Below are 20,237 nucleotides of genomic sequence, written 5' to 3' on the forward strand. Positions count from 1 at the left end.
AAATAAATAAAAATAAAATAAAAGCGCTGTGCGATCCCTGATTGTGGCAGGAGCAAGCGGAGCGTGATCGCGCCTGGGAACAGGAACAGGAACCAGGGGAGCCCCACACCTCAAGAGCCGTTCCCAGTGGGGATAACCCCGGAGATCTCGTGGAATCCAAGCTCCAGAGGGTCAGGATTGGTGAGGAGCAGCTTTCCCCCCTCGGCTGGAGCCGCTTTGAGATGTGGCACCGAAACGCCGCTCCAGAGTCACCCGGAGCGGGGAGTGCTGAGGAGCAGGTGGCTCCTGGCAGCTCCTGTCCCCAAAAAACCTCAGCAGGGGAGGAGGAGCAGGGATGCTGGGGCAGGTTTTGTAGGGTGGGTGTGACTCTGGCAGAAATCAAGGCAGGGAGGGGACGCATCTTTCCTGAGCGAGGAACAGCAAGGAGCAGCGAAGGAAGGCTGGGATGCGCTCCAGCCCTTCCAGGTGGGAATCCACAGGGCACAGCATCCCTCCAGCTGGGCCTGGGACCTGCTTCGGGCACCCCCAGGCTGGATTCCCTCGGGATCCATCCTCCCAGAGGGGACAGCTCTGATTTCCAGCAGCCCATAAAACCCAGGGACTTTCTCCAAAGAAAAAAAACTCAGCCTTTCCCCAGGCTCTCTCCAGCTGATTCTTGCATTTACCGGGGAAATTTTAATTGCGTGGGAAACGTCACCGGAATCGCCTCACCCTGCAAGTGCTTTTAAAGCCTTTTTTATTTTCTTTTTAGGAAAGGGTGGTGAGACCCTGAGCAGAGTTAACCCCCCCCCCCAAAAAAAAAGAAAAGAAAAAAAAAAATCAGTGAGTTCTTAATGATGCAGGCATCAGGTGCGAGCCAAAATCAGGGATGCAGCCGGGGGAAAGGGGGAGACAGTTCCGTGCACGGCTCCAGGATTTTGGGAGGTGTGGGAAGGCAGGGTTTGCCCCCTGGCTGTGCACCAGGGATGCACCCCCACCCCACGCGTGCCCGAGGGGAAGCTCCTCCCTCCTCCCCCCTTCCCTTCACAGGGAGGGGGGAAATAAAGCAAAAAAAAAAAAGCAAAAAACAAAAAAACAATCCCCAAACCTCTCATTCGCCGCTTAATCCCATTAACTCCTTCGCGTGTTCCCGTTTGAACTCCTTCCAGCCCTCCCCGGAGGATCCCCCCACTTCCACTCCACGCTTCTTATTTTTTTTTTTCTGTGCTTTTTAATTTATTTTTTTTTTTGTTTTTCCCCTTCCATCCTCCCTTATTCCCCCTTTTTCCTCCCTTTTCTCCTCCCTCCGCCACCGCCCTTTTAACAAACTTGAAGGTGCTCGGGATTTTTGGGTAAGGAAATAAAAAAAAAAAAAAAAGAAGCTAAAAGGGTAAAAAATTAACACGGTGCAGAGTAAAAAAAATAAAAAAAAAATTAAGATTGACTTCCATAATCCCAGCTCTTATCCCGAAATTCGTTCGGATAATGGGAAATTGGCTATTTCAAAAATTATTTTAAATGGAGACATATTTAAACAACCGGAGTCCGAGTATTTTAAGAGCCTTACAGGAGACCTTAATCAAACACATCGCCACGGAGAGTTTAGTAGTGACAGACCCTCTCTCATTCCCGGCTTTTTCTGGAATCGAGTTGAGAAATGCACCGGTTTAAAAAAAAATAAAATAATAATAATAAAAAAAATTAAAAAAAATTCCCGAATAAAAGTCTAAAATATTCCCAGGTCAGAGGGGCACCGTCTCATTAAAACCAGCGCGGTCCTGAAACTGCACTGCAGACATTAAAGTGCAGTATTTTTCAATTAGAGCTGACGAATTCAATCAAAATTCCATAGATTAGGATGAAATGAGGCATGGGTCATTTACAGGGGAATTTAATTGCAGAGCCATTAGACAAATAGTATATTTGCCATTCTCACATTATCCATCATTTTAGACATCAATAGAAGGAGCAGCATCTTTACTAATACAGCAGCACTTCCCAATCTCTGCCTGTAAACACTCCCTTTCCCCACAGCTCCTGATTATATCTGATTTCATTTAAAGCCATGGGGGATTATAAATGTTCCTGCAATCAGGTTCATTAGGACTTCAAAAATCTCATTTCTGATTCGTATCGCTTTGCGGATCGCCCAGCGCTTTAAAAAAAAAAAAAAAAAATATATATATATATTAAAAAATTAAATAAATAAATAGATTAAAAAATAAAAAAAAATAATAAAAAAAAATTTTCAAACGTTGTTTCATTACCGGGGCCACTTCGGGTTTGATTATCACCCTGAGGAGCTCCTGCTCAGATGGTGAGAGGCAAGCTCGGCTTCCCACTGGGATCATCACCCCCCCTGCATCCCGGGAGGGCTCGATCCTGCTCCAGAGGGTCCCCGGGTAGGGAAAAAACCACCAGACGGGACAGCAAAACCTGGTTAAAAATATTTTTCTTTAATTTTTTTTTAATTTTTTTTTTTTTTTTTGCTGTGGAGGGTGCGCATCACTCCTTAACTCTCCCCAGCTCCTCGCAATCAGAGAGGTGTGTGCAGCAGGGCGGGGAATTCCCATTATTTGGAAATTGTTTTGCAGCTGGACCATCGGTGCTTTAATACCGCAGGGTGGGAAAACGAGCAGGAGCAGCCCAACCACACACACACACACACAAAAAAAAAAAAAATAAAAAATCCTCGAGGAGAGAGAGAAGGTCCCTGACATTTTTTTCCTTAATAGCAGCTTAATATTAAACGCCTTTCATAAAACACGCACATCCAGATACTCAAAAAAAAATAAAAGAGGGAGGAAAAATAAAGAGAAAAAGCCTTCATTTCCCCCAAATGTATGGCGTGTGCAGCGCTGTGTTAGCTGCCTCAGTAATTTAATTGGAATGAAACGTGAAAAATGTGTCATTTTTTGAAGAATTTATGCATCGCTTCCTGGAAATCTCATTGTCTTAACTAGCAGCCTACTGTGTTCTGTTTAGCAGGCATAATCGCATTTTTATGTGTCTCCGTATTAGAAGTTAATGTGACCTCCCGTCTTTAGCTGCTGGAAAATAATAATAATAACAACAACAACAAAAAAGCCCCAACAAAACAACAACAACAACAAAACCAAAAAAAAAAAAAAACCAACCCACAAAAAAATCCCGAGCCTTTCCCTAGAACATCTGCATCAAAACAAGGAAAAAAAAAATAAAATATATATATATATATATATATTTGGGATGTGTGTATATATATATATATATATATATATATATATATATATATAAAAGCCGCCCGTCAAACTTATCAACCCCAGCCCGGAGCATCATCCCACTCGGAGCATCATTATCATCATCATCATCATCATCATCATCATCCCGCCCGGAGGATCATCAGCATCATCCCACCCGGAGCATCATCATCATCATCACCACCACCATCCCGCCCGGAGCATCATCCCGCCGCCGCCGGCAAACCGAAGGGAGAACACCCCCCCACACCCCCCTCCGCCTCCCAAAAGGCTCGGAGTTGATTTTTTTGGAGCTTTTTTTTTGCCTTTAAATCTCGTTTTTCGGGGCGGTTTTGGGGGGGTCCCGGCTGCCCCCGACGGCCGAGCAAAGGGCGCCCCCTGCCGGCCGCGGGGCGCCGCGCATTCCCCTCCCCCCCCACGCGTGTCCCCCTCCCACGGACACCCCTTGACCCCCCTGTCCCCCCCAGCACCCACCCACAGCGCTGTTCTGCCCCCTCCCGTGTGCATTCCTGCCCTCCACCCGTCCGCATTCGGGATTTTGGGGGGTTTTGGGTGGGACTCGCGCTCTCTCTCCGCCGCCGCATACGGAGGTAAAAGCCAAAATTTAATTTGGGTGGGTTCAAAGGAGCGGGATGGCTCAGCCAGGATGGATTTTCCCTGAATCCTCATCAGTTCCCACAAAAAAAAGCCAAAAACAAGGAGTCAAACAGCCACGGGGGTCACTGAGGTTTGGGATGGGGCATCCCCCTGAGCGGGAGGCACAAAATATTGGGAATTTGGGGCAGGATTGGCAGAGTTCTTGGTCCATGGAGGGCGAGGGAAGTCATGGGAGCAGCAGGTGGAAGCTGGGAGAGGGGGAGAATTCTTTTTGCTCCCCATTTCCATCTCTACAGGCAGCAGCCCTGGGAGCCAGGGCTGCAAAGTCCAGCCAAACATGAAAAATGAGTTCTATATCCATCTATATCTATATCTATATCTATATCTATATCTATATCCACAAATATCTATCTATATCTATCTATCTATATCTATCTATATACATATCTATATCTATATCCATAAATATCTATATCTCTCTATATATCTATGTCTACATCCATATCCATATCTTTATCTTATATCTATATCTATATCCATAAATCTCTATATCTCTATCTCTGTATCTCCATATATCTATATCTATATCTATATCTATATCCATAAATATCTATCTATATCTATATATCTATATATCTATATATCTATATATCTATATATCTATATCTGTATATCTATATCTATCTATATCTATCTATATACATATCTATATCAATATCTATATCTATATCTATATCTATATCCATAAATATTTATATCTCTCTATATCTATATATCTATGTCTATATCCATATCCATATATATATCTTATATCTATATCTACATCCATAAATATCTATATCTATATCTCTATATCTCTCTATCTCTATCTCTATCTCTATCTCTATCTCTATCTCTATCTCTCTAAACATAAATATATATATACAAAATTATATATCATATATAGATTTATATACAACATTCCTGGCGGCTTCTACTTAAAAAAAAATTTTAAAAATGAATTTTAAATCTGTCTTTAATTTTAGATTTTTATTTTCATTTTAGATCTTTATCTTTTGAATCTGAATCTATCTTTAAATCTATTTTAGGGTGTCTATCAATGCCACTGGACTTTGCATGCTGTTGAGGGCTTCCAAGCAGGGCTTCCTCAGCTTGTGGCACTGCCAGGTGAGATTTCCCCCAGGGGATTTGGGGCTCCCCTGGGCTGCTCTGAGTCACCTGCCCTTGGCACACCTGAGGAGCCCCCGCTGCTTTGCAGGGATCCTCGGAAAAGAGCATTATTCCTATCAGCCACCAATCATTTTATTACTCTTTATAATCTATTGCAAGCACAATTAGAAGGAAGGAGGGGGGGAAAAATAAAGAAAAAGAATAAAAAAAAGAAAATCTATCCAAATTTCCAGCCGAAAGCACATTTTAGTCCTGCTGTAAATCCCTGGACAGCAGCCATCCATCACGGACAGCGGCTCCCCTGACAGAAACGGATGCTCCCGCGCTCCATGGAAGGGCTGGAATTTGCACCTGGATCTCACAGCACGACTCCTTGGGGCTCCAGCAGCAGGAAGTCACGGAGAGCCTTGGGCACGGGCAGCAGAGGGATGAGGGAATGGCACCTGCTCCCAAAATTTGCGCGGATGGCGGAGCGGCACAAGTGCTGCAGGCAGCGGGCTGTGCCAGCCAGCCCCAGAATGGACTCGTAGAAAGGCTGGTGCTGCTGCAGAGAGAGGGGCAAGGCCAGCATCACCCACCTGGGCTGGGTCTTTTCCCAACTGCCAGAGGAGCTGGAGGTGTTTAGGGATGAAGAGCTAAGGGAAGCAGGGAAGAAGCCCAGGTGGGTGAGGCATCCGGGCACTGACACGGCTCTGCAGGGAAAGGGTGGGTGAGGAATTCTGGAATTCTCCTGTGGGGAAAGGCAGCTGCTTGTGGAGCATCCCACAGATGTAGAAGAGACCCTGCTCCTGAGGCAGGGAAACAAAGCAGGATTGGGCTGTGCAGCCTCAGCCTTTCCTGAATTGGGGGGGGGGGGGAAATATTTTCTCCCATTCCCTAGAAAAAGCTGATGGCTTTATTTGCATTCCAGCCATCCCTCACAACCTGTGGGGCCAGCAGCCATCCCAAATCATCCCAGAGAGGGATAGCTGGAAATGTTGCATGTCTGAGGAGGAGCTCTTCCCAACTAAAACGAGGGGTGTGGGCTCCTGCTGGGAAGTGCTCTGGCTCCAGGGTCACTCCCAGAGGCTGAGAGTGGATTCTGTGGCAGGTTGGGGCAGGGATGCGGGGTCTGAGGATGGAGGAGCTGAAGGGATGCAAACCTGGAGAGTGGTGCTGCTCTAGGGGAATATTCCTTGTTTTTTCTCCATCCAAATGAAGTCTGGGTGGGGGAAAATTAACCCTTGTTCTGTGGGGAAAATAAAATGAACCCTTGTTCTGTGGGGAAAATAAAATGAATCCCTGTTCTGTGGGGAAAATCCCCTCCTTGGGTCTCAGCCAGCCCTGCCAAAGCAGCGCTGCCTCACCTGGAACACCTCCTGTGGCACGGCCTCAGCCCACTCCTGGGAGACTGGGATTTGGGAGTAGGAATTGAAGAGGACTTCGATGACCTCCGGCACAGCAGCGCAGGATTTCAGCACCTGTGCAGGGACGGTGTGAGGGCTCAGACAGAGGGGGTAAACATCCACCTGCTGCAGCCAGGGTTTGTCCCACCCCACCACGCTCCAGGCTGGGACAGCTCTGTGTCGGGATCAGGCAGGAGTGGGGTTTGTCTGGCGCCTTTTGGAGCTCTTGCTCCATCCGTGGAGCAGTGGGAAGTCCCGCCCTGCTGAGGCACTTCTTCCTCTGGATGCAGCCCTCGCTCCTTATTTACATTTTTGGCTTGTGCCTGACAAGGCAGGATAATATTTTCTTTATAGTTTGATGTAAAATCAATGGAACGCAGAGCCACGAGGCAGCTCGTGCGCCAAGCCTGTCTCTGATATTCCCTGTGATGCCTTAAGTTTTAGCTGTCATATTTTTCAGATTCTGCACTGCCTACATGTGTAGTTTTGAGCTTCATATTAAGTGTTGGTGAGCACTCTTCACAGAGCAGGTAGACAAAACAATTCCTTTTCTAGCTCAGTACCAAGGAGAAGTGTTACAAGTTCCAGGCCCAAAAGCATAAACAAGGGTGGATTGAAGAGAGAAAACAAGAAGGATGAGACTTCATAACCTGAAGCAATAAATCCTGATATGCAGATGGAACAAAACTTATAAAAATGTGAGACCTCATGACCTGTCATCGATTTTGTGACCATTTTGGGTCCATCTTGGGTGTAGCCCTGGCCAGGCTCTTGCACTGCCCAAGGTGTGTTCTTTAAGGCCTTTCAATAAATACCTGCTTTATTCTTAACTCTGTCCAGCCTCTGTTCCAGGTCAGCCTACTCAAGGCATCACCTTGGCAGGGAAAAACCCCTCTGAGCCACGCTGGCTCCATCCTGCCCTTCTGCTGGGCCTTCACTTCCATCACTCCCAACCCCACAGTCCCCTCTCCCTGCCCAGACTGTGAAGCTCTCCCAAATTCTCCCATCCCACCACCTTTACGTTTCCCCAGGCTCCCAACCACCGCGGTGCGAGGCACCGTTTTGGGGCCGGTACCTTGACGAAGGCAGGGGGCCATATCTTCTGGGAGCCGTGGTTGAGCAGCAGCTGGATGGTGAGGTGTGGACGCAGATCCCTGTGGGAGGCAGCGCCCTGCAGGGCCCAGCCCAGTGGGGACACCCCGTCGTAGTCGGTGGCGTTGGCGTCGGCCCCACGCCGCAGCAGGAGCCGCACCAGCTCGGCGTTGGCCGCGCCGCACGCCCGGTGCAAGGGGCTCCTCCAGCTCTCATCCCGGGCGTCCACGTCGGCGCCGTGGGCATCCAGCAGCTGGAAAAGCTGCAGGGAATCATCACCTGTGCCCGGGGCCCGCCCGCAGAGGATGCCCAGGGCCGTCTCCTCCCGTGCGTTGCGGGCGTCGACGCGCGCCCGGCGTCGCAGGTAGAGGCGGGCGTGGTCGCAGAGGCCGTGCCTGGCGGCCACGTGCAGAGCCGTGTCCCCCGTGGCCTCGCTCGGCAGCTCCACGGCGGCCCCGTGTCTCAGCAGGAGCCTGGCACACCTGCAGGAACGGGGGATGAACCTCCAGGACGAGGCTTTAGGGGTGGTGTGGGCACACGAGGGGTGATGGGGTGGGAGGGGGTGCGGGGTGAGGTGTGAGGATGGAGCTGGGGTTGTGGCACTCAGGGATTTTAGGAGGGAGCAGCAGAGGCTGGGCAGGGTGGTGCTGTGTCCTGCTGCCCTCCACAGTGAGGGCAATGGTGGTTTGGGCAGTATCTCCCTCTGCCCCTTGACCGGCACCATTCATGGATGGTCATCCTTGGCCGTCCTGGACTGTCCTTAGCCATCTTGACATCCTTGACCATCCCTGAATTTATTGACCATTCTCAACCATCCTTGACCATCCTTGACCCTCCTTGACTGTCCCAGACCATCCCTGACCATCCCTGACCATCCCTGACCATTCCTGAACACTTTGACCATCCTAGGCCCACTTGCTTGGATATAAAAATGGATTTTCCTTTGAGGGACCCCAACACCTGAGTTGTGCTCACTAAAGGATTGTGTTTTCATGGAATATCCCGAGCTGGGAGGGACCCATGAGGATCATGGAGTCCAAGGGAGGAGCACCAACTTTTAACCCCACCCTGCCTCTCCAGTTTTCCTCTAATCACTTTTCTTCCAGCTCAGGTGTCACTGCAGCCCTGGCTCAGGGTCTGGGCTGACACAGAAACAGCACAGAGAAGTCCCAGCCCGATCCTTCCAGCAGCAGGGATGGGGAAGAGGAGAAACCTCAGGGAGGAAGGACAGCACCAAGACATTGCTTGTTTTTCCTGGCCCAGGGGAAGGCTAACATATGTGGGAAAAATATAATAATAATAATAATAATAATAATAATAATAATAATAATAATAATAATAATAATAATGTTGTTGTGCTTGACTTTTTGTGGGCCTGCCTCATCACCTCCCCATGGATTTGCTGTGAGGTGGGATGAGATTTTCACTGTCCTTGGCAGTGCAGAATCTACAAACACCTCCCTGGGCTGCTTTTCCTGTGCATCTCAAGCCTGAGTTTGCCAGGAAAAAAAACCCTGCAGGATATTTTCCTGCAGCCTGGGAAGTTGTAATGGTCCCAAGGGTGCCAGCCCTCACCAGAGGCATCCACCACTGTCCTGGGCTGACAATGCTCTGCTTGGGGTGGGGTTGTGCCATTCCCAAAATCCTCAGGTCCTTACTTTCCAATTTCCTTTTTTGCTCTAGGATGCTGAATCTCTTTCTTGAGGAATGATTTGTCTCCCTGAGGCTTTTTTGGGGTTTTCTGGCTGCTGTTGGAGAGGATTACTCAGACACTCAGTCTCTTTTATTCATCTTGTCCATCCTTGTCAGCAGAGAATTTGTAGCCCTGGTGATAATTATTCTCTCGGGATCTCTCTGTATTAGTTTAATCCTGATGTCACAGGTAGCTCTGGCACCCTAAAATAACATATTCAGGGCAAACCAAGGGATAGTTCTGCAGGGAAAAAATGGGGAAAAAAAAATGCAACAGCCTAGCCCATGAGAAAAATCCCCTTTTGTTCTGTTTTTCTTCTTTTTTGGGGGTAGATCATGCTTAAAGCATCCCTAGGCAAGGGGGCAGCTGTGCCCAGAGACTTTGGGCACAAACATTGCCCTGGTTTGGCTGAAGATTTCCACCTGCACAGGCAGCACAGAGGGATTATTCCTCAGCAAAGCCGGGAGCTGCATCCAGCCCAGCATCCTCAACCTGCTGTGGGGTCTTCACCTTACAGAGAATTCAACCCTGGGAGCTCAGTTCCTCTTGATCTAGACATCCCAAATATTCTCCTGTGGAAATGCCATCCTTCCCAGAGGCTTCATCACATTTTTGGTTATCAAGTTCAAAGGCTCACTTGCTGGAAGAGAGCCAAGCAGATTTATACTGAATTTCCCACCTTGATACTCCTCTCTTGGCACAGAGGGAATGTTGGCAAGGAGTTATGGATAAGGGATGATCTCCTCCAGTCAATGGAAAAGGTGGGAGCCTGGGAGGAGCATTTGACTCCTTTTTTGGGTATTTGGGCATCAGCAGGTTTTGGGTAGGTGCTCTTGTTAACCTTTAAAATCTCTGTTCATGAATTCACGAGCTCCAAGACTTTCAGCAGCATTTCTGGCTTCCTGTATTTTCATCCACACCTTGGTTGTTGTCACCAGATTAGACTACAATCCCATTAAATAAGGCCCAGTGATGGCTTGCTGCTTTATAAAGGGCTCGTCTCCAAGCTTCTGGGAATACCAAAAGAGTATTCTGAGTTCAGCTTTCTGTTTATCTCAGCAGAAATTCGGTGGCAAAACAAATAAATTTGTTTTCCATCCAGCCTGGCAACTAATTTTAACTAATTTAACTCACTTCCAAGCCATTCCCAACCCATTTGCAGGTGGTGGGTGATGTCTCCTTGCTTTCACTTCTTAGGGTAAAGGAAATTTGGGGTGAGTGGTGCTAGTGCTCTACCTTCACTCTGCCCTGCCCTCCTGGATCAAATGGAATGGGTGAAAATTATTTGGGATTGACTTTTTTGTTAGTTCTTCACTCATCAGAGAGTCAGGGGAAGATGTGCCCACTGCCCTCCTTATGCCAGGATGGCTCCCACTGGCTGGGGTGGAAAATACCCAGGCTGGGAAAGTGGGATTTATTAGAAATGGGATGCGATGAACAACCAGCAGGAGGAGCAGGAGATTGGGGCAGCGGAGGCTGCAGGAAAATTCCCATCCCAAAACCCCACTCAGGCCCCAGTTTCCTTAAGGAAAAGCGTCCTGTTTGCTTTTTCCTCCCATCCCCGGGGCTGGAGCGAGGTTTATGTGTGAAAGCCCTCATTTTGTCACGTCTCAGAGAGCAGGGCCAGGCCTTGGGCTGCTTTTGGGCTCTTTATTTCTCACTCAGGACCCATTAAGGAGCTGCTCTTCCCCAGCTTCCCAAAACAATGGCTCCAAATGCTCCGAGTGTTGTTTAGCAAGGCTAAACAGAGCAGAGGATGAGGTCTAGCACTAGATGATGCTAAATGCTGCCTTTTCAAATTCCTGGGCTTTTATTTTTGCCTTGCAGTGCTGCTCATTTCCCACAGCCACGGGGGCAGAGTGTCCAGGCTGGAATAGCTGGAGGGTGCGTGGGGCTGGCTCCACTGGGCCCTGATCCATCTCCCAGCCACTTGGGAGCCTTGTTTTGGCCATGGTGCCTTTTTAGGCACTTTTCTTCTTGCTCAGCTCCTGTTCCCTGCTCATCCCTCCCACCCTGTCCCTGGTAGCCCTGGTGCTTGCTCCCTATCCCACTGCTCCTTGCATGGAGCCGCTTGGATGCTGCCTGAGCTCCTGCATTGACTCATCCCGCCTTTTATTCCCTATCCCTCAGCTCTGGGGGGCTTGGAGGAGGTGGATAACTCTGCTTCCATGCTCCCAGGGTGGAGGGAAGGCTTGGAGAAGGGAATTGCTCAGCTGAGTTGCGTGGAAGCGGGGGTGACATCTTCTTGTCCCATCCCTTGGCTTCACAGAGCCCTCCTGAGCAAGGCTGGAGAAGGGAAATTCCTCTCCAGGGAGGCTCTCCCTGATCACGAGGGAAGCCTGGGATGCTGGGGGAGACCTGCAGGAGGACTCTACAGATGTTCAGCATCCCTTCCTCCCATGATGGGAGGCAGGAGCCGCGTCCTGCATCCCTGCCAGGCACCTTCCCACCGCCCCACGCCTGCTCGCCCCTCCCTGCCGCCGCCGAGGCTCTTCCTCTCCCCCTCAATTATTTTTATTTTATTTTTTTTCGGGGTGCCAATAAAGGCAGGCTCCTTTAATCATCCCCAGCTTTAAGAGGGAAAAGGGAGAGCGCCAGGGAGAGAGTGCAGTGAATTTAGAGACTCATCTTACCCCACCATGTTAATTATCTCGGCTGTAAAAAAGAGGTCAAGGAGAGGAACTCTACTAAATAGGCCGACGTTGGCATGAACAGCTCCTAAAGTGAAGAAGGTAAGACTGAACTTTACTGGAACTTTTTTTTTTCCACCTCTTCAAAAAGCTCCTAGATTAAAGCTCTGATATCCTTTTTGTTGAAATCTCATGGATTCTGAAGCTCAAATGGCTGGAAGGAAGCCCAGATAATTTTTTTTTATCCCAGTCACTGAGAGGCTCAAAGGTTTTAAGTCCTGCCCCCATGGTGAATTGCCGAGTATATGGGAATACAGAAGAACCTGGCACATAGGTGTTCTGGCCATTGTTATCGAGAGGGAGAAAAATAAAATAGCTCTCTATGTAGGTCAATGACCTGCTCTTTGTTGTCACTAAAAAATTAAGGATGACCTAAAATCTACTACTCAACGAAAAAAATAATAAAATAAAAAAAAAGGAGGCGAGGTAAAGTAGTCTCCCCCTAATCAAAGAGGAAATGTTTGTGTTACCCAAAGCTTGACCTCCTCAGTCTCTAACTTTAGCAAAGTCTTTGCGATTGAAAAAGCAGTGGTCGAAACCTCAAACCCTGTCTGAAATGTCTATTAATTTTTGATCTTTCAAGGGAGTTGGCTTAGTTATTGTAGAAGCCCCCGTAGCGCCGGGAGCCGTAGTTAAGGGGCTCTCAGCATTTCCATTATAAAGCCCCAATATTCCAGGGCTTACAACTCAGCTGTTGCCACGTTGGGACTGTCTGATCCCCTTGGTGGCTGTGCTGGCTCACTTGCCGTCCCCCTCTGCCTTCCAAGGGAATGGAACATGCAAATCAGTGGGAACAGCTCCGGTTTTTAATAGATACATGCAAAAAATCCTATTTTTTTCCAAGCTTGGAAGCAAAATCAGGCCACCTGGACCTCTGTGGTCCAGGAGATCCTCTGCATGCCCTGGGTTGGTTTGGTCTCCCCACCTCTTCAGGGGGAGAAGCCTAAAATCAGGAAAGCACTGGGGGTTTAGGATGGGGATGGAGGATGAAGTTTAAGGTGTAAAGGGAGGTCAGGTGAAGGAATTAAAGCCAGCTCTTGTTAATCATAGAGTTGCTTGTAGCATCCTCCCTTTCCCATCCCACTCCTTCCAGCCCTCATGGCACCAAGGATGCATTGGATTCATCCCTAGATTTTTGGCTGGACCAGAAGTTGATTAATGTTTGATTCTGGACATCTTGCAGAGACTCTTATTTATGAACTGGGATCAAGTCTTTCCTTCTCTGGCTGCTTCCCTTCTCCAGAACTCTCTCCCTGTGTCTGGTCCATGATATAACCTTGCTTTCACCACCTACTTCCAGTTAATCTTGCCTGCCTGGATTGAAGCCAGGCTGGCTTTTCAGGGAAGCTGGGAGGTGATGGAATTCACTATGGCCCTAAGCAGTTTTATCAGGATAATTTCAAGTGGCTGAGCTCTTTATAAAAAAACAAAAAAAGAGAAAATATCTTGATTCTGTGTGTCTAACAATCTAGGCACCTAAAGTCTTATGGAAACATATTTTTCTGTGTTTTTCCAGGCATTTTTTGTGCTCATCTGTGTGATGCTGATCCAGAGGGAGATGTGGATGCACATGGATGAGCCTCAGCCCTGACTATGAAACAAGGTGAATCCATACATGGCTTGTGTGGGGTGAGGGTGTGGGAGCACTGCTGCACATCCCATAAACACATCCTGAGCATCTCCTGGGGGAAATGTGCTGGATTGGGGATGCAGATTTTAGAAGAAATAGTCAGGAAAGAGGATGAAGGAAAAACAGAGGCTGGGTTGATCGTGTCCATGGGAAGAAGACTTAGAATGTGCCTGGCACTAAAATGTCCTTTTTTTTTGTTTTTGTCTCTGCTGTGGCAGCTGGGAGGTGCGGGAGCATGTGGGAAGCCTTGCCATGGATCATGGCATCTTTTTCGCTTCCCACAGGCAAAACTCCTGGGCTCTTCGCACAGGGGATGCACAGTGAGGGTATCACGAATCCCAGAGCGCTTTGGGTTGGGAGGAACCTCAAAGCCCATCTCCTTCCACCCCCTGCCGTGGGCAGGGACACCTCCCACTATCCCAAGGTTGCTCCAAACCCCATCCAACCTTCCAGGGGCAGCCCAGTGGTGGGATGCTGATGGGGCCCCTCTCCTCACCGCAGGGAGCCCCGGCTGGTGCAGAGGTGCAGCGGGGCCGTGCCCTCGTCGCTCCGCAGGTTGGGGTCGGCCCTGTACTCCAGCAGCAGCTCCAGGCAGTGGCTGTGTTCCCCCTGGCAGGCCTCGTGCAGGGGTCCCCGTCCCCCCGGGGCCAGGTTGGGGTCGGCCCCGTGGCGCAGGAGGTGGCGCAGGCAGTCGGGGTGCCCGTGGCGGGCGGCGAGGCACAGCGGGGTGCTCAGCTCCCGCTTCTCCTCCAGCGCCCACAGCCCTGCGGGACACGGGAACGGGATCAGCCCCTGGATTGCCACCCCCTGCCCACCAGCCCGGTGGCTGAATCAGCTCCAGACGCTGCTTTTCCCATCTTCTCTCTGGTGGGCCACAGTTGGCAAGAGGAGAAATGAAACTCCCTCGGTGCGTGCTCGTCCAGGAGCAGGATTTCGTGTGGAATCAGGATGGCGAGCCAACGCCCCGCTGGCCACCAGTCCTGTGGGCAAGTGGGTGGCAGGAGCTAAAAGGCAGCTCATGAATTCCTCAGGAAAGGAAAAGCTGTCTTTGCTAGGAGTGAAGGCACCCAAGGCAGGTGGGAGCGTGTTGGGTGGGTGATGGAAAGCTGGGCTTGGGATGTGCTGGGTTTGGGATCAGCCAGAGCGAGGAATTGCGTTTCCCAGCAGCTCCAGGAACTCCTGGACCATCTCCTGGGCATGGTGCTCCATGAGCACCTGGGACCATGGGGAGCATCACCTCAGGAGGTACCACCATCCTGAGTGGCATCAGGATGGATTTTCCCTCCCAGACAGGAGGACCATGAGGAATTTGGGCTGTGAGCCCTCCTGAAAGCATTCCCAAGCTACAGAATCCCAGCCTGAAGAAATCATGTGGATGCACAGATTTTTACATCTCCACTGGGTTAGTACATGCAGAAGAGAATATTAAAAGTGATGAATATTAATGGCCAGAACTATGGACTAACCAGACACCTTGGGAACACTTAAGGCACCTAAATCCACTTCACCTCTCCTGTTTAGGGTTAGTAGATACCCATTTATTTCATTTTCCTGGCCTGGCCTTTAAAGGAAAAGTACCTGAGAGTCCATAAGAGGCTTGGCTTTTCACCTGCCACTCCAGCTCGTTTTTACTGATCTCAAAGACCAGGTTGACATCTAGGTGGTATCGCTCAGTCAGGACCTGGAGGCTCCTCAGGTCTCCTGTGACCAGGGCTGTGTAAAACCTGGAGATGGGAGCACGAGGTGCTAAGGGACGCTCCGGGTCCAATTTGGAGGAAATCCTCAGCTTTCCCGTCACAGCTCCCGGTGACTCGTTCATTCCAGTGCTTCCTGGTGTGCAGGTCCTGGCTGGGGGGATAGCCTGGCTTTTATAGTTCATTGTTTCCATCCTCTTGGCTCACTGTCTAATTATAATCCAGTCCAGGCTCTATTGTGGAGTATTTATAATTCCAGAAGGGTTGGAGCACGATGGGCATGGAGGTACAATGAGGGTCAGGCGGTCACCAGGCTGTGCTGCAGCAGCACCTCTTGGATTAAATTGCTGGATTATTTGGAGGCTCCAGTTTGGGACAGGTGTGTTTAGGCTGGGAGGAAAGCGAGGCCTAGTGTTTAGAAAATTTAAAAAAAAAAAAAAAAGCAAAAAGAAATTCAGTCAGCTACTGTTGCTTTCCATTCCCAATAACCTTATTTGTGTCCTCTGAGCTCTGGGAGGTTTTCCTCTATTTTCTTTTTTTTATGAAGGTGCTCCTACGAGATTCCAGTCTTGTGGCTGCTCTCTGGAAAAATCTGGGCTCTGTGTTACTGGCCCAGCCTGGAATTTTGGGATGTCCCTGCACAGAGCAGCGAGGTCCAAGTCCTTCTGGGGCTTTGGCAGGGGAAGCTGCTCTCCCCGACAGTGCCTTGTATAGGAGAGAGAAAGCACCCAGACACTGCTGCCATTGGATGCCAGCAGAGCTCTCCCTGTTCCCACCTCCCTGAGGCGCCTTTCCTCAAGGTCACCAGAGAAACCCATGGTGGGGATGAGAATAGAGATTGGCACCTCGTGACTTGGAGGCTCTGGGTGACAAAGCCTCCCCTTCCCATCCACCTCCTGGGGGAATAAACCTGCTCAAAGCAGATTTTGGGATGTTAAACCAGAACTGGAACACTGCGTGGTTCCTGCTAGTGTGGAGTCAGCCTGAGCCTGGGAGAAAATTTTGGGACCCTCCTGGGGATCTTGAGCATCCCTGGGCCATGCTGCCAGAGCCACCAGAGGCTCCCCTGTGTGTGTCCTCAGCATGGCTGTGGTGACATTCACCTGCAGACCATGGGAAGGGCATGGAGCCCCAAAAACTCCAGGCTGTGTCCATGGAGGATGGGGTTTGCTGAGCTAAGGGGCTCTTGGTGAAGGACCACCCTTAAGGTCCCTATCCATGGCAAGAAGCACTGGGAGTTAATTTGAGGCCATCCTAGGTGGTCTTCCCTGTTTTCTCCTTCTTTTCCCCTTTGTCTCAGGGCTGGAATTCCCACCTGGCTGTCCACAACCTCTCTGTTGGTTTGGAGCCTCCAAATCCCCTCATTTTTCTCTCTGCTTGTTCACTTGTTGCTGTTCTGCTCCCACCCAGCAGCCCTTCTGTGCCCATTTTCCCCTCTGGTACTAACGGAACCACCTCCTCCAAGCGCTGCTCTGGTATGAAAAACACCCTCATTATCCCCCCAGTACAGGAGAAGGTTTGGAGATCCAGGGAGCAGCACAGACAGGGATCATTTACCTCAGGAACTTGTCCTGGGTCACGTTCCTGGAGCTCTGGCTTGCTTTTCCTCTCCTCCCAGTAGCAACCCTGTAATATTTCTGTGGTGACGTGGAGGAATCCTGCCTTCACATGTCCTTGCTCACGCCAAAGGGATCACCTTCCCCAGGCAGGGATTACCTCCCCGGGTAAATTTAGCAGGGAGTCCAGACCTTCTGGGTCAGAGCTGGGCTGAATTTGTTATTTGGGGGGTGTGTGTCTGGCACTGAATTGCCCTTGAGACGTGCCCCTTCTCAATCAGCACCTATTTGCATATAAACACTCAAGGATTAACTCATGGCTGAGGAAGGAGGTTAAGAATAGCCTGGGACAGCGAGAGTAGAGAGAAAAGGTCCCCTTGGCACACAAAACCCCGGAGTCTGAGCTCCTGCCAGCCAAGTCAAGTGCTGTTACCACCCAGGAGTGGAGAGTGATGTCGGGATGAAGTGATGTGGATTTAAGGGGAATGTGGCTGCACAGGCAGGTGGGATTTACTGCAGAGAGGAGCCAGGACAACTGTGAAACATCCTGGGGCTGGCCAGGAGCAGGGGGAGAACCCCCTGGTGGGGTTCAGAAAGAAAATTAGGGTGCTTCAACTGCTTGTAAAGCACTTGTTGCCTTCAGGCAGCAAGTTTGGGTGGTGGAGGAAACAAGCCTCTCCTCTACCACTGCTGTGCTGCAGAGCTTTGGGCACATCACCCATCATCACAGCCCAGTGATCCCTTAGGATCTGAGGGATCCTGCAAAAATTCAACCTGGGATCATCCCGCTGTGTCCTTACTTCAGCAGGGATGCCCCTGCACAGACCAGAGCCCCAAAAAGGGGTGAGAGTGAGCACTTGTAGCCTCGCCCTCATCAATCCCCAACGCGAGGGGAGCATCTTCACCTTCTCCCGGCGCCTGACTGTTTGCAGAGCACACCTCATTGAACAAAACATTAAGCATTTCCCTTCCTCAGATCAAGTGTGTCTATTAATAACAGCTTAAATTGCCTGCTCCAGCTTCCCATTACCAGGAAAACTCACTCCTGGCACAGGCAGGAGCACAACACGCAGCAGCAAAAAGGTTTAGAGAGAGCTCGTCCCCCAAGTTCAGCTGCCACATAACTCAGTCCTCACTCTAGGGAGATCTCCTGGTTCCAAAAACCCGCCAGGCTCTGTTAAAACATCCAGATGTGCAGGCGTGCAGAGCTCCTGGCACCACCACCCTGATTTACAGCTGCCCTCTGGCAGCAGGGAACAGCATTATTATCATTATTATTTTTCCAGGGAAATTTCCAGTGTGGTGCAGGAGCCTGCAGCACTGCCTCCTCCAGAGTGGCTGATTTAAACCCTTCCTAGCCCCCCCAAAATAACTCAAACAGGGTCCCTGTGATGGCAGGATGGAGGGGTGGGCAGGTGGGGTGGTAATGCCACCACGCTACAGGACAAGCCACCACTGCCCCAAACCTACCTTGGAGCGATGTGAGGGCAGCTCTCCTGGGTGGTGGTCGCTCATCCCCCCTGGATCACTCTCCCTGTCCAGGCAAAGTGAGGAGTGAGGTTCAGTGCCTCTCTGGGAGCCAGGTGCCACCCTGCAAAGAGCCCCACACGTCCCCACATTTATATTTGCAGCTCTCCATGTGACAGCACTGCCCAGTTATGTGGCTGGGTCGGGCTGTGGGATGAGCCCCTGCCAACACACATGTCCCTGTGCCTGGGGAGGGGGTCATGCCTTTAAACCCCCCCCCCCCCCCAAAATACTTTGGCAGATGTTGCTGCTGCTGCTCAGCCTTCTTCAAAAGCTGTGAAATATAAACTCGTCCAGAGGCTGCATTGATTTTGTCCAGGTTTTATTGGAAATTAGATGATATTTAAGCATTTCCCTTTAACGGCTCTATATAATATGGAAAGGTCCTGTGCTACCCTTAGTTTATAGTGGCCCAACTTTGTCAGATGTAAATAATTCAATAAACCCCTCCCCAAACTCTTTCCAGTTATACCAGCACTATTTCCCTTTTTTTCCCTCTTTTCCCATCAATTATAGGAATAATAATAAAGAAAAAGCTCTCAGCTTAAGTAAAAATTCAAGGGTTCCCTTCTCCCCACCTCTCTACCGAAGAGCTGCAGCTGTGTTAATTATCCTCTAGGAATTCAGTCCTAGGGCACATCCTCTTTTAAAGGTGGAGCCCTCCCAGTTATTTAACCCCTGAGTTATGTGTTCAGGGAATGTCACCCCGTGTGCCAGGCTGGAAAACCAGCTTGGGCTGACTCTCCATCACATGTCTCCTCTACAGGGATTAGAGGCTCCTTGTAGGGTCTGTAATGTGGGATTTCCTCCTGGGGTGGGACACACCAATCTTTGATTTGCTTTGTGTCACACCACCACTCACAGACTGCCACCTAAAAAGGGTTTTATAAAGGATTATAAGGTGAGGACCCATCACTGGGCATTTCAGAACTCAGATCCCAGTCTTTTCCCCCTGACTTGTGGAATCTGAAGCAGATTCACCCCATTCCCTAGCTGGAATTCCAGCACAGTCATTGCTATGGGAGATGGAAACAGGAGCTGGATGGCCACCAGGAGCTCCAACAAGTGACTTGGCTTCATGTCAAACCCAATTATTTTGCTCCTGAGCACAATCAGCTTTTGACACCTGAAAGTGCCAGGTAGTTGTGGAAGTTATTTATGGATTGGAGGATGTGCTTCCCAAACACACCCTGCCTAAAAAGTTATAGAGATAATTGCTTGCCCTCTGGGATGCAGAAGAACAAACCCAGCTCTCCCTTGCTGCCCACACCCATTTCTGGGGGATTGATTTATCCTTTTCCACTGGGCACATCAGAGCTCGGCCTGTCAGTGTTAATTAGCGGGGCCTTAGCCCGGTTCATCACGGCCTCCACCTCCCCTCAGAGCAGCTGCACTTGCAGGAGGGACCCACCTGGTTTGTGTTCTGCCTCCTCTTCCCATCACCCGTGGGGTAAGGGCTGAAAATTACAGGTTGTGAGGTGGGAAGAGCAGCTGGCTCCGGCCAGGGCCCGCACATTGTCCCCGACACGGAGGAGCGGGGCCCGGGCCTCTGGGGCGTCCCTGAGGGGAGAAAGGCGGCGGCAGCGGCGGGGCAGCGGCTTCCCGGGACTGCCACATCTGAGGGAGCAAGGCTGGCTTTGTAAATATAAAATGGAACGGTGGCTCAGGGCAGGAGCCTGCCTTAGGGTGCTGGGTGGGTCACTGTGAGGATGGGGCAGGTTTTGGGACCGGGTGTAACCACACCAGCCCACCCTGAGGGGAGAGGAGGGGCTGCTCCCCTCGGGGGGATGTAGGGGGCACCACAACGGGTTCCCACCGGGCTTGGAAACCCCCAGATTACACCAAACCCCCACATTTCAGGCAGGCCTGATGCCTTTTAGCATTTCTCTTTGCCCAGCACCCCCTCCCCTCCCTGAGAAGCTTTTTGGGAGCAGAGTGGTGCCATTTGGGATGGAGCTGTGTGAGTAATTAATTATGGGAGTAAC

At 50.1% G+C, this 20,237-nt stretch overlaps 2 protein-coding genes across 33 annotated transcripts in view; one reads left to right on the forward strand and one right to left on the reverse strand.

The window, feature by feature from the left end:
• Positions 1 to 4,812: 4,812 nt before the first annotated feature.
• Positions 4,813 to 19,753, reverse strand: ASB18 (ankyrin repeat and SOCS box containing 18). 4 transcript variants are annotated; one of them, XR_015289560.1, is made up of 8 exons: positions 19,664 to 19,753; positions 18,196 to 18,316; positions 15,054 to 15,577; positions 13,972 to 14,239; positions 7,446 to 7,944; positions 6,332 to 6,445; positions 6,128 to 6,213; positions 4,813 to 5,529 (listed from the first exon to the last, which is right to left on the reverse strand). XR_015289560.1 is itself a non-coding variant. In XM_086898773.1 (8 exons), exons 4-8 carry the CDS (start codon positions 15,361 to 15,363, stop codon positions 5,344 to 5,346), a joined length of 1,377 nt encoding a protein of 458 aa, XP_086754899.1. In that variant the 5' UTR covers positions 15,364 to 15,577; positions 16,727 to 16,795; positions 18,196 to 18,316; positions 19,664 to 19,753; the 3' UTR covers positions 5,096 to 5,343. The 4 variants fall into 4 exon arrangements, 1 of the variants encoding a protein (XP_086754899.1); XM_086898773.1 differs by lacking the exon at positions 6,128 to 6,213 and adding an exon at positions 16,727 to 16,795 and having other exon boundaries at positions 5,096 to 5,529; XR_015289561.1 differs by lacking the exons at positions 4,813 to 5,529; positions 6,128 to 6,213; positions 6,332 to 6,445; ... (1 more) ...; positions 13,972 to 14,239; positions 19,664 to 19,753 and adding an exon at positions 18,831 to 18,896 and having other exon boundaries at positions 14,992 to 15,577.
• LOC111931853 (uncharacterized) overlaps positions 18,931 to 20,237 on the forward strand; it is a 38,275-nt gene continuing 36,968 nt past the window's right edge. For 5 of the 29 annotated variants that reach the window (XR_015289586.1, XR_015289590.1, XR_015289589.1 and 2 more), the window contains exon 1: positions 19,617 to 19,702. The gene's annotated coding sequence lies outside the window, so the exon portion shown is untranslated. Of the gene's footprint in view, positions 19,921 to 20,237 lie in introns of all 29 variants that reach the window. The other 24 variants (XR_015289577.1, XR_015289579.1, XR_002865779.2 and 21 more) reach the window with 16 other exon arrangements.

The sequence above is a fragment of the Cyanistes caeruleus genome, chromosome 7 (assembly GCF_971803275.1).
Source record: "Cyanistes caeruleus chromosome 7, bCyaCae1.hap1.1, whole genome shotgun sequence".
NCBI classification, from domain to species: domain Eukaryota; kingdom Metazoa; phylum Chordata; class Aves; order Passeriformes; family Paridae; genus Cyanistes; species Cyanistes caeruleus.

What these genes read in the sequence shown, in the direction of transcription:
- ASB18 (XM_086898773.1), bottom strand. Translation starts at nt 15,363, where the DNA reads ATGGAAACAATGAACTATAAAAGCCAGGCTATCCCCCCAGCCAGGACC. An exon ending in GGCCCCCTGCCTTCGTCAAG is followed by an intron (nt 6,446 to 7,445) that starts GTACCGGCCCCA and finishes GTCCCTGCACAG; the next exon opens with GTGCTGAAATCCTGCGCTGC. An exon ending in TGCCACAGGAGGTGTTCCAG is followed by an intron (nt 5,530 to 6,331) that starts GTGAGGCAGCGC and finishes CTCTCTCTGCAG; the next exon opens with CAGCACCAGCCTTTCTACGA.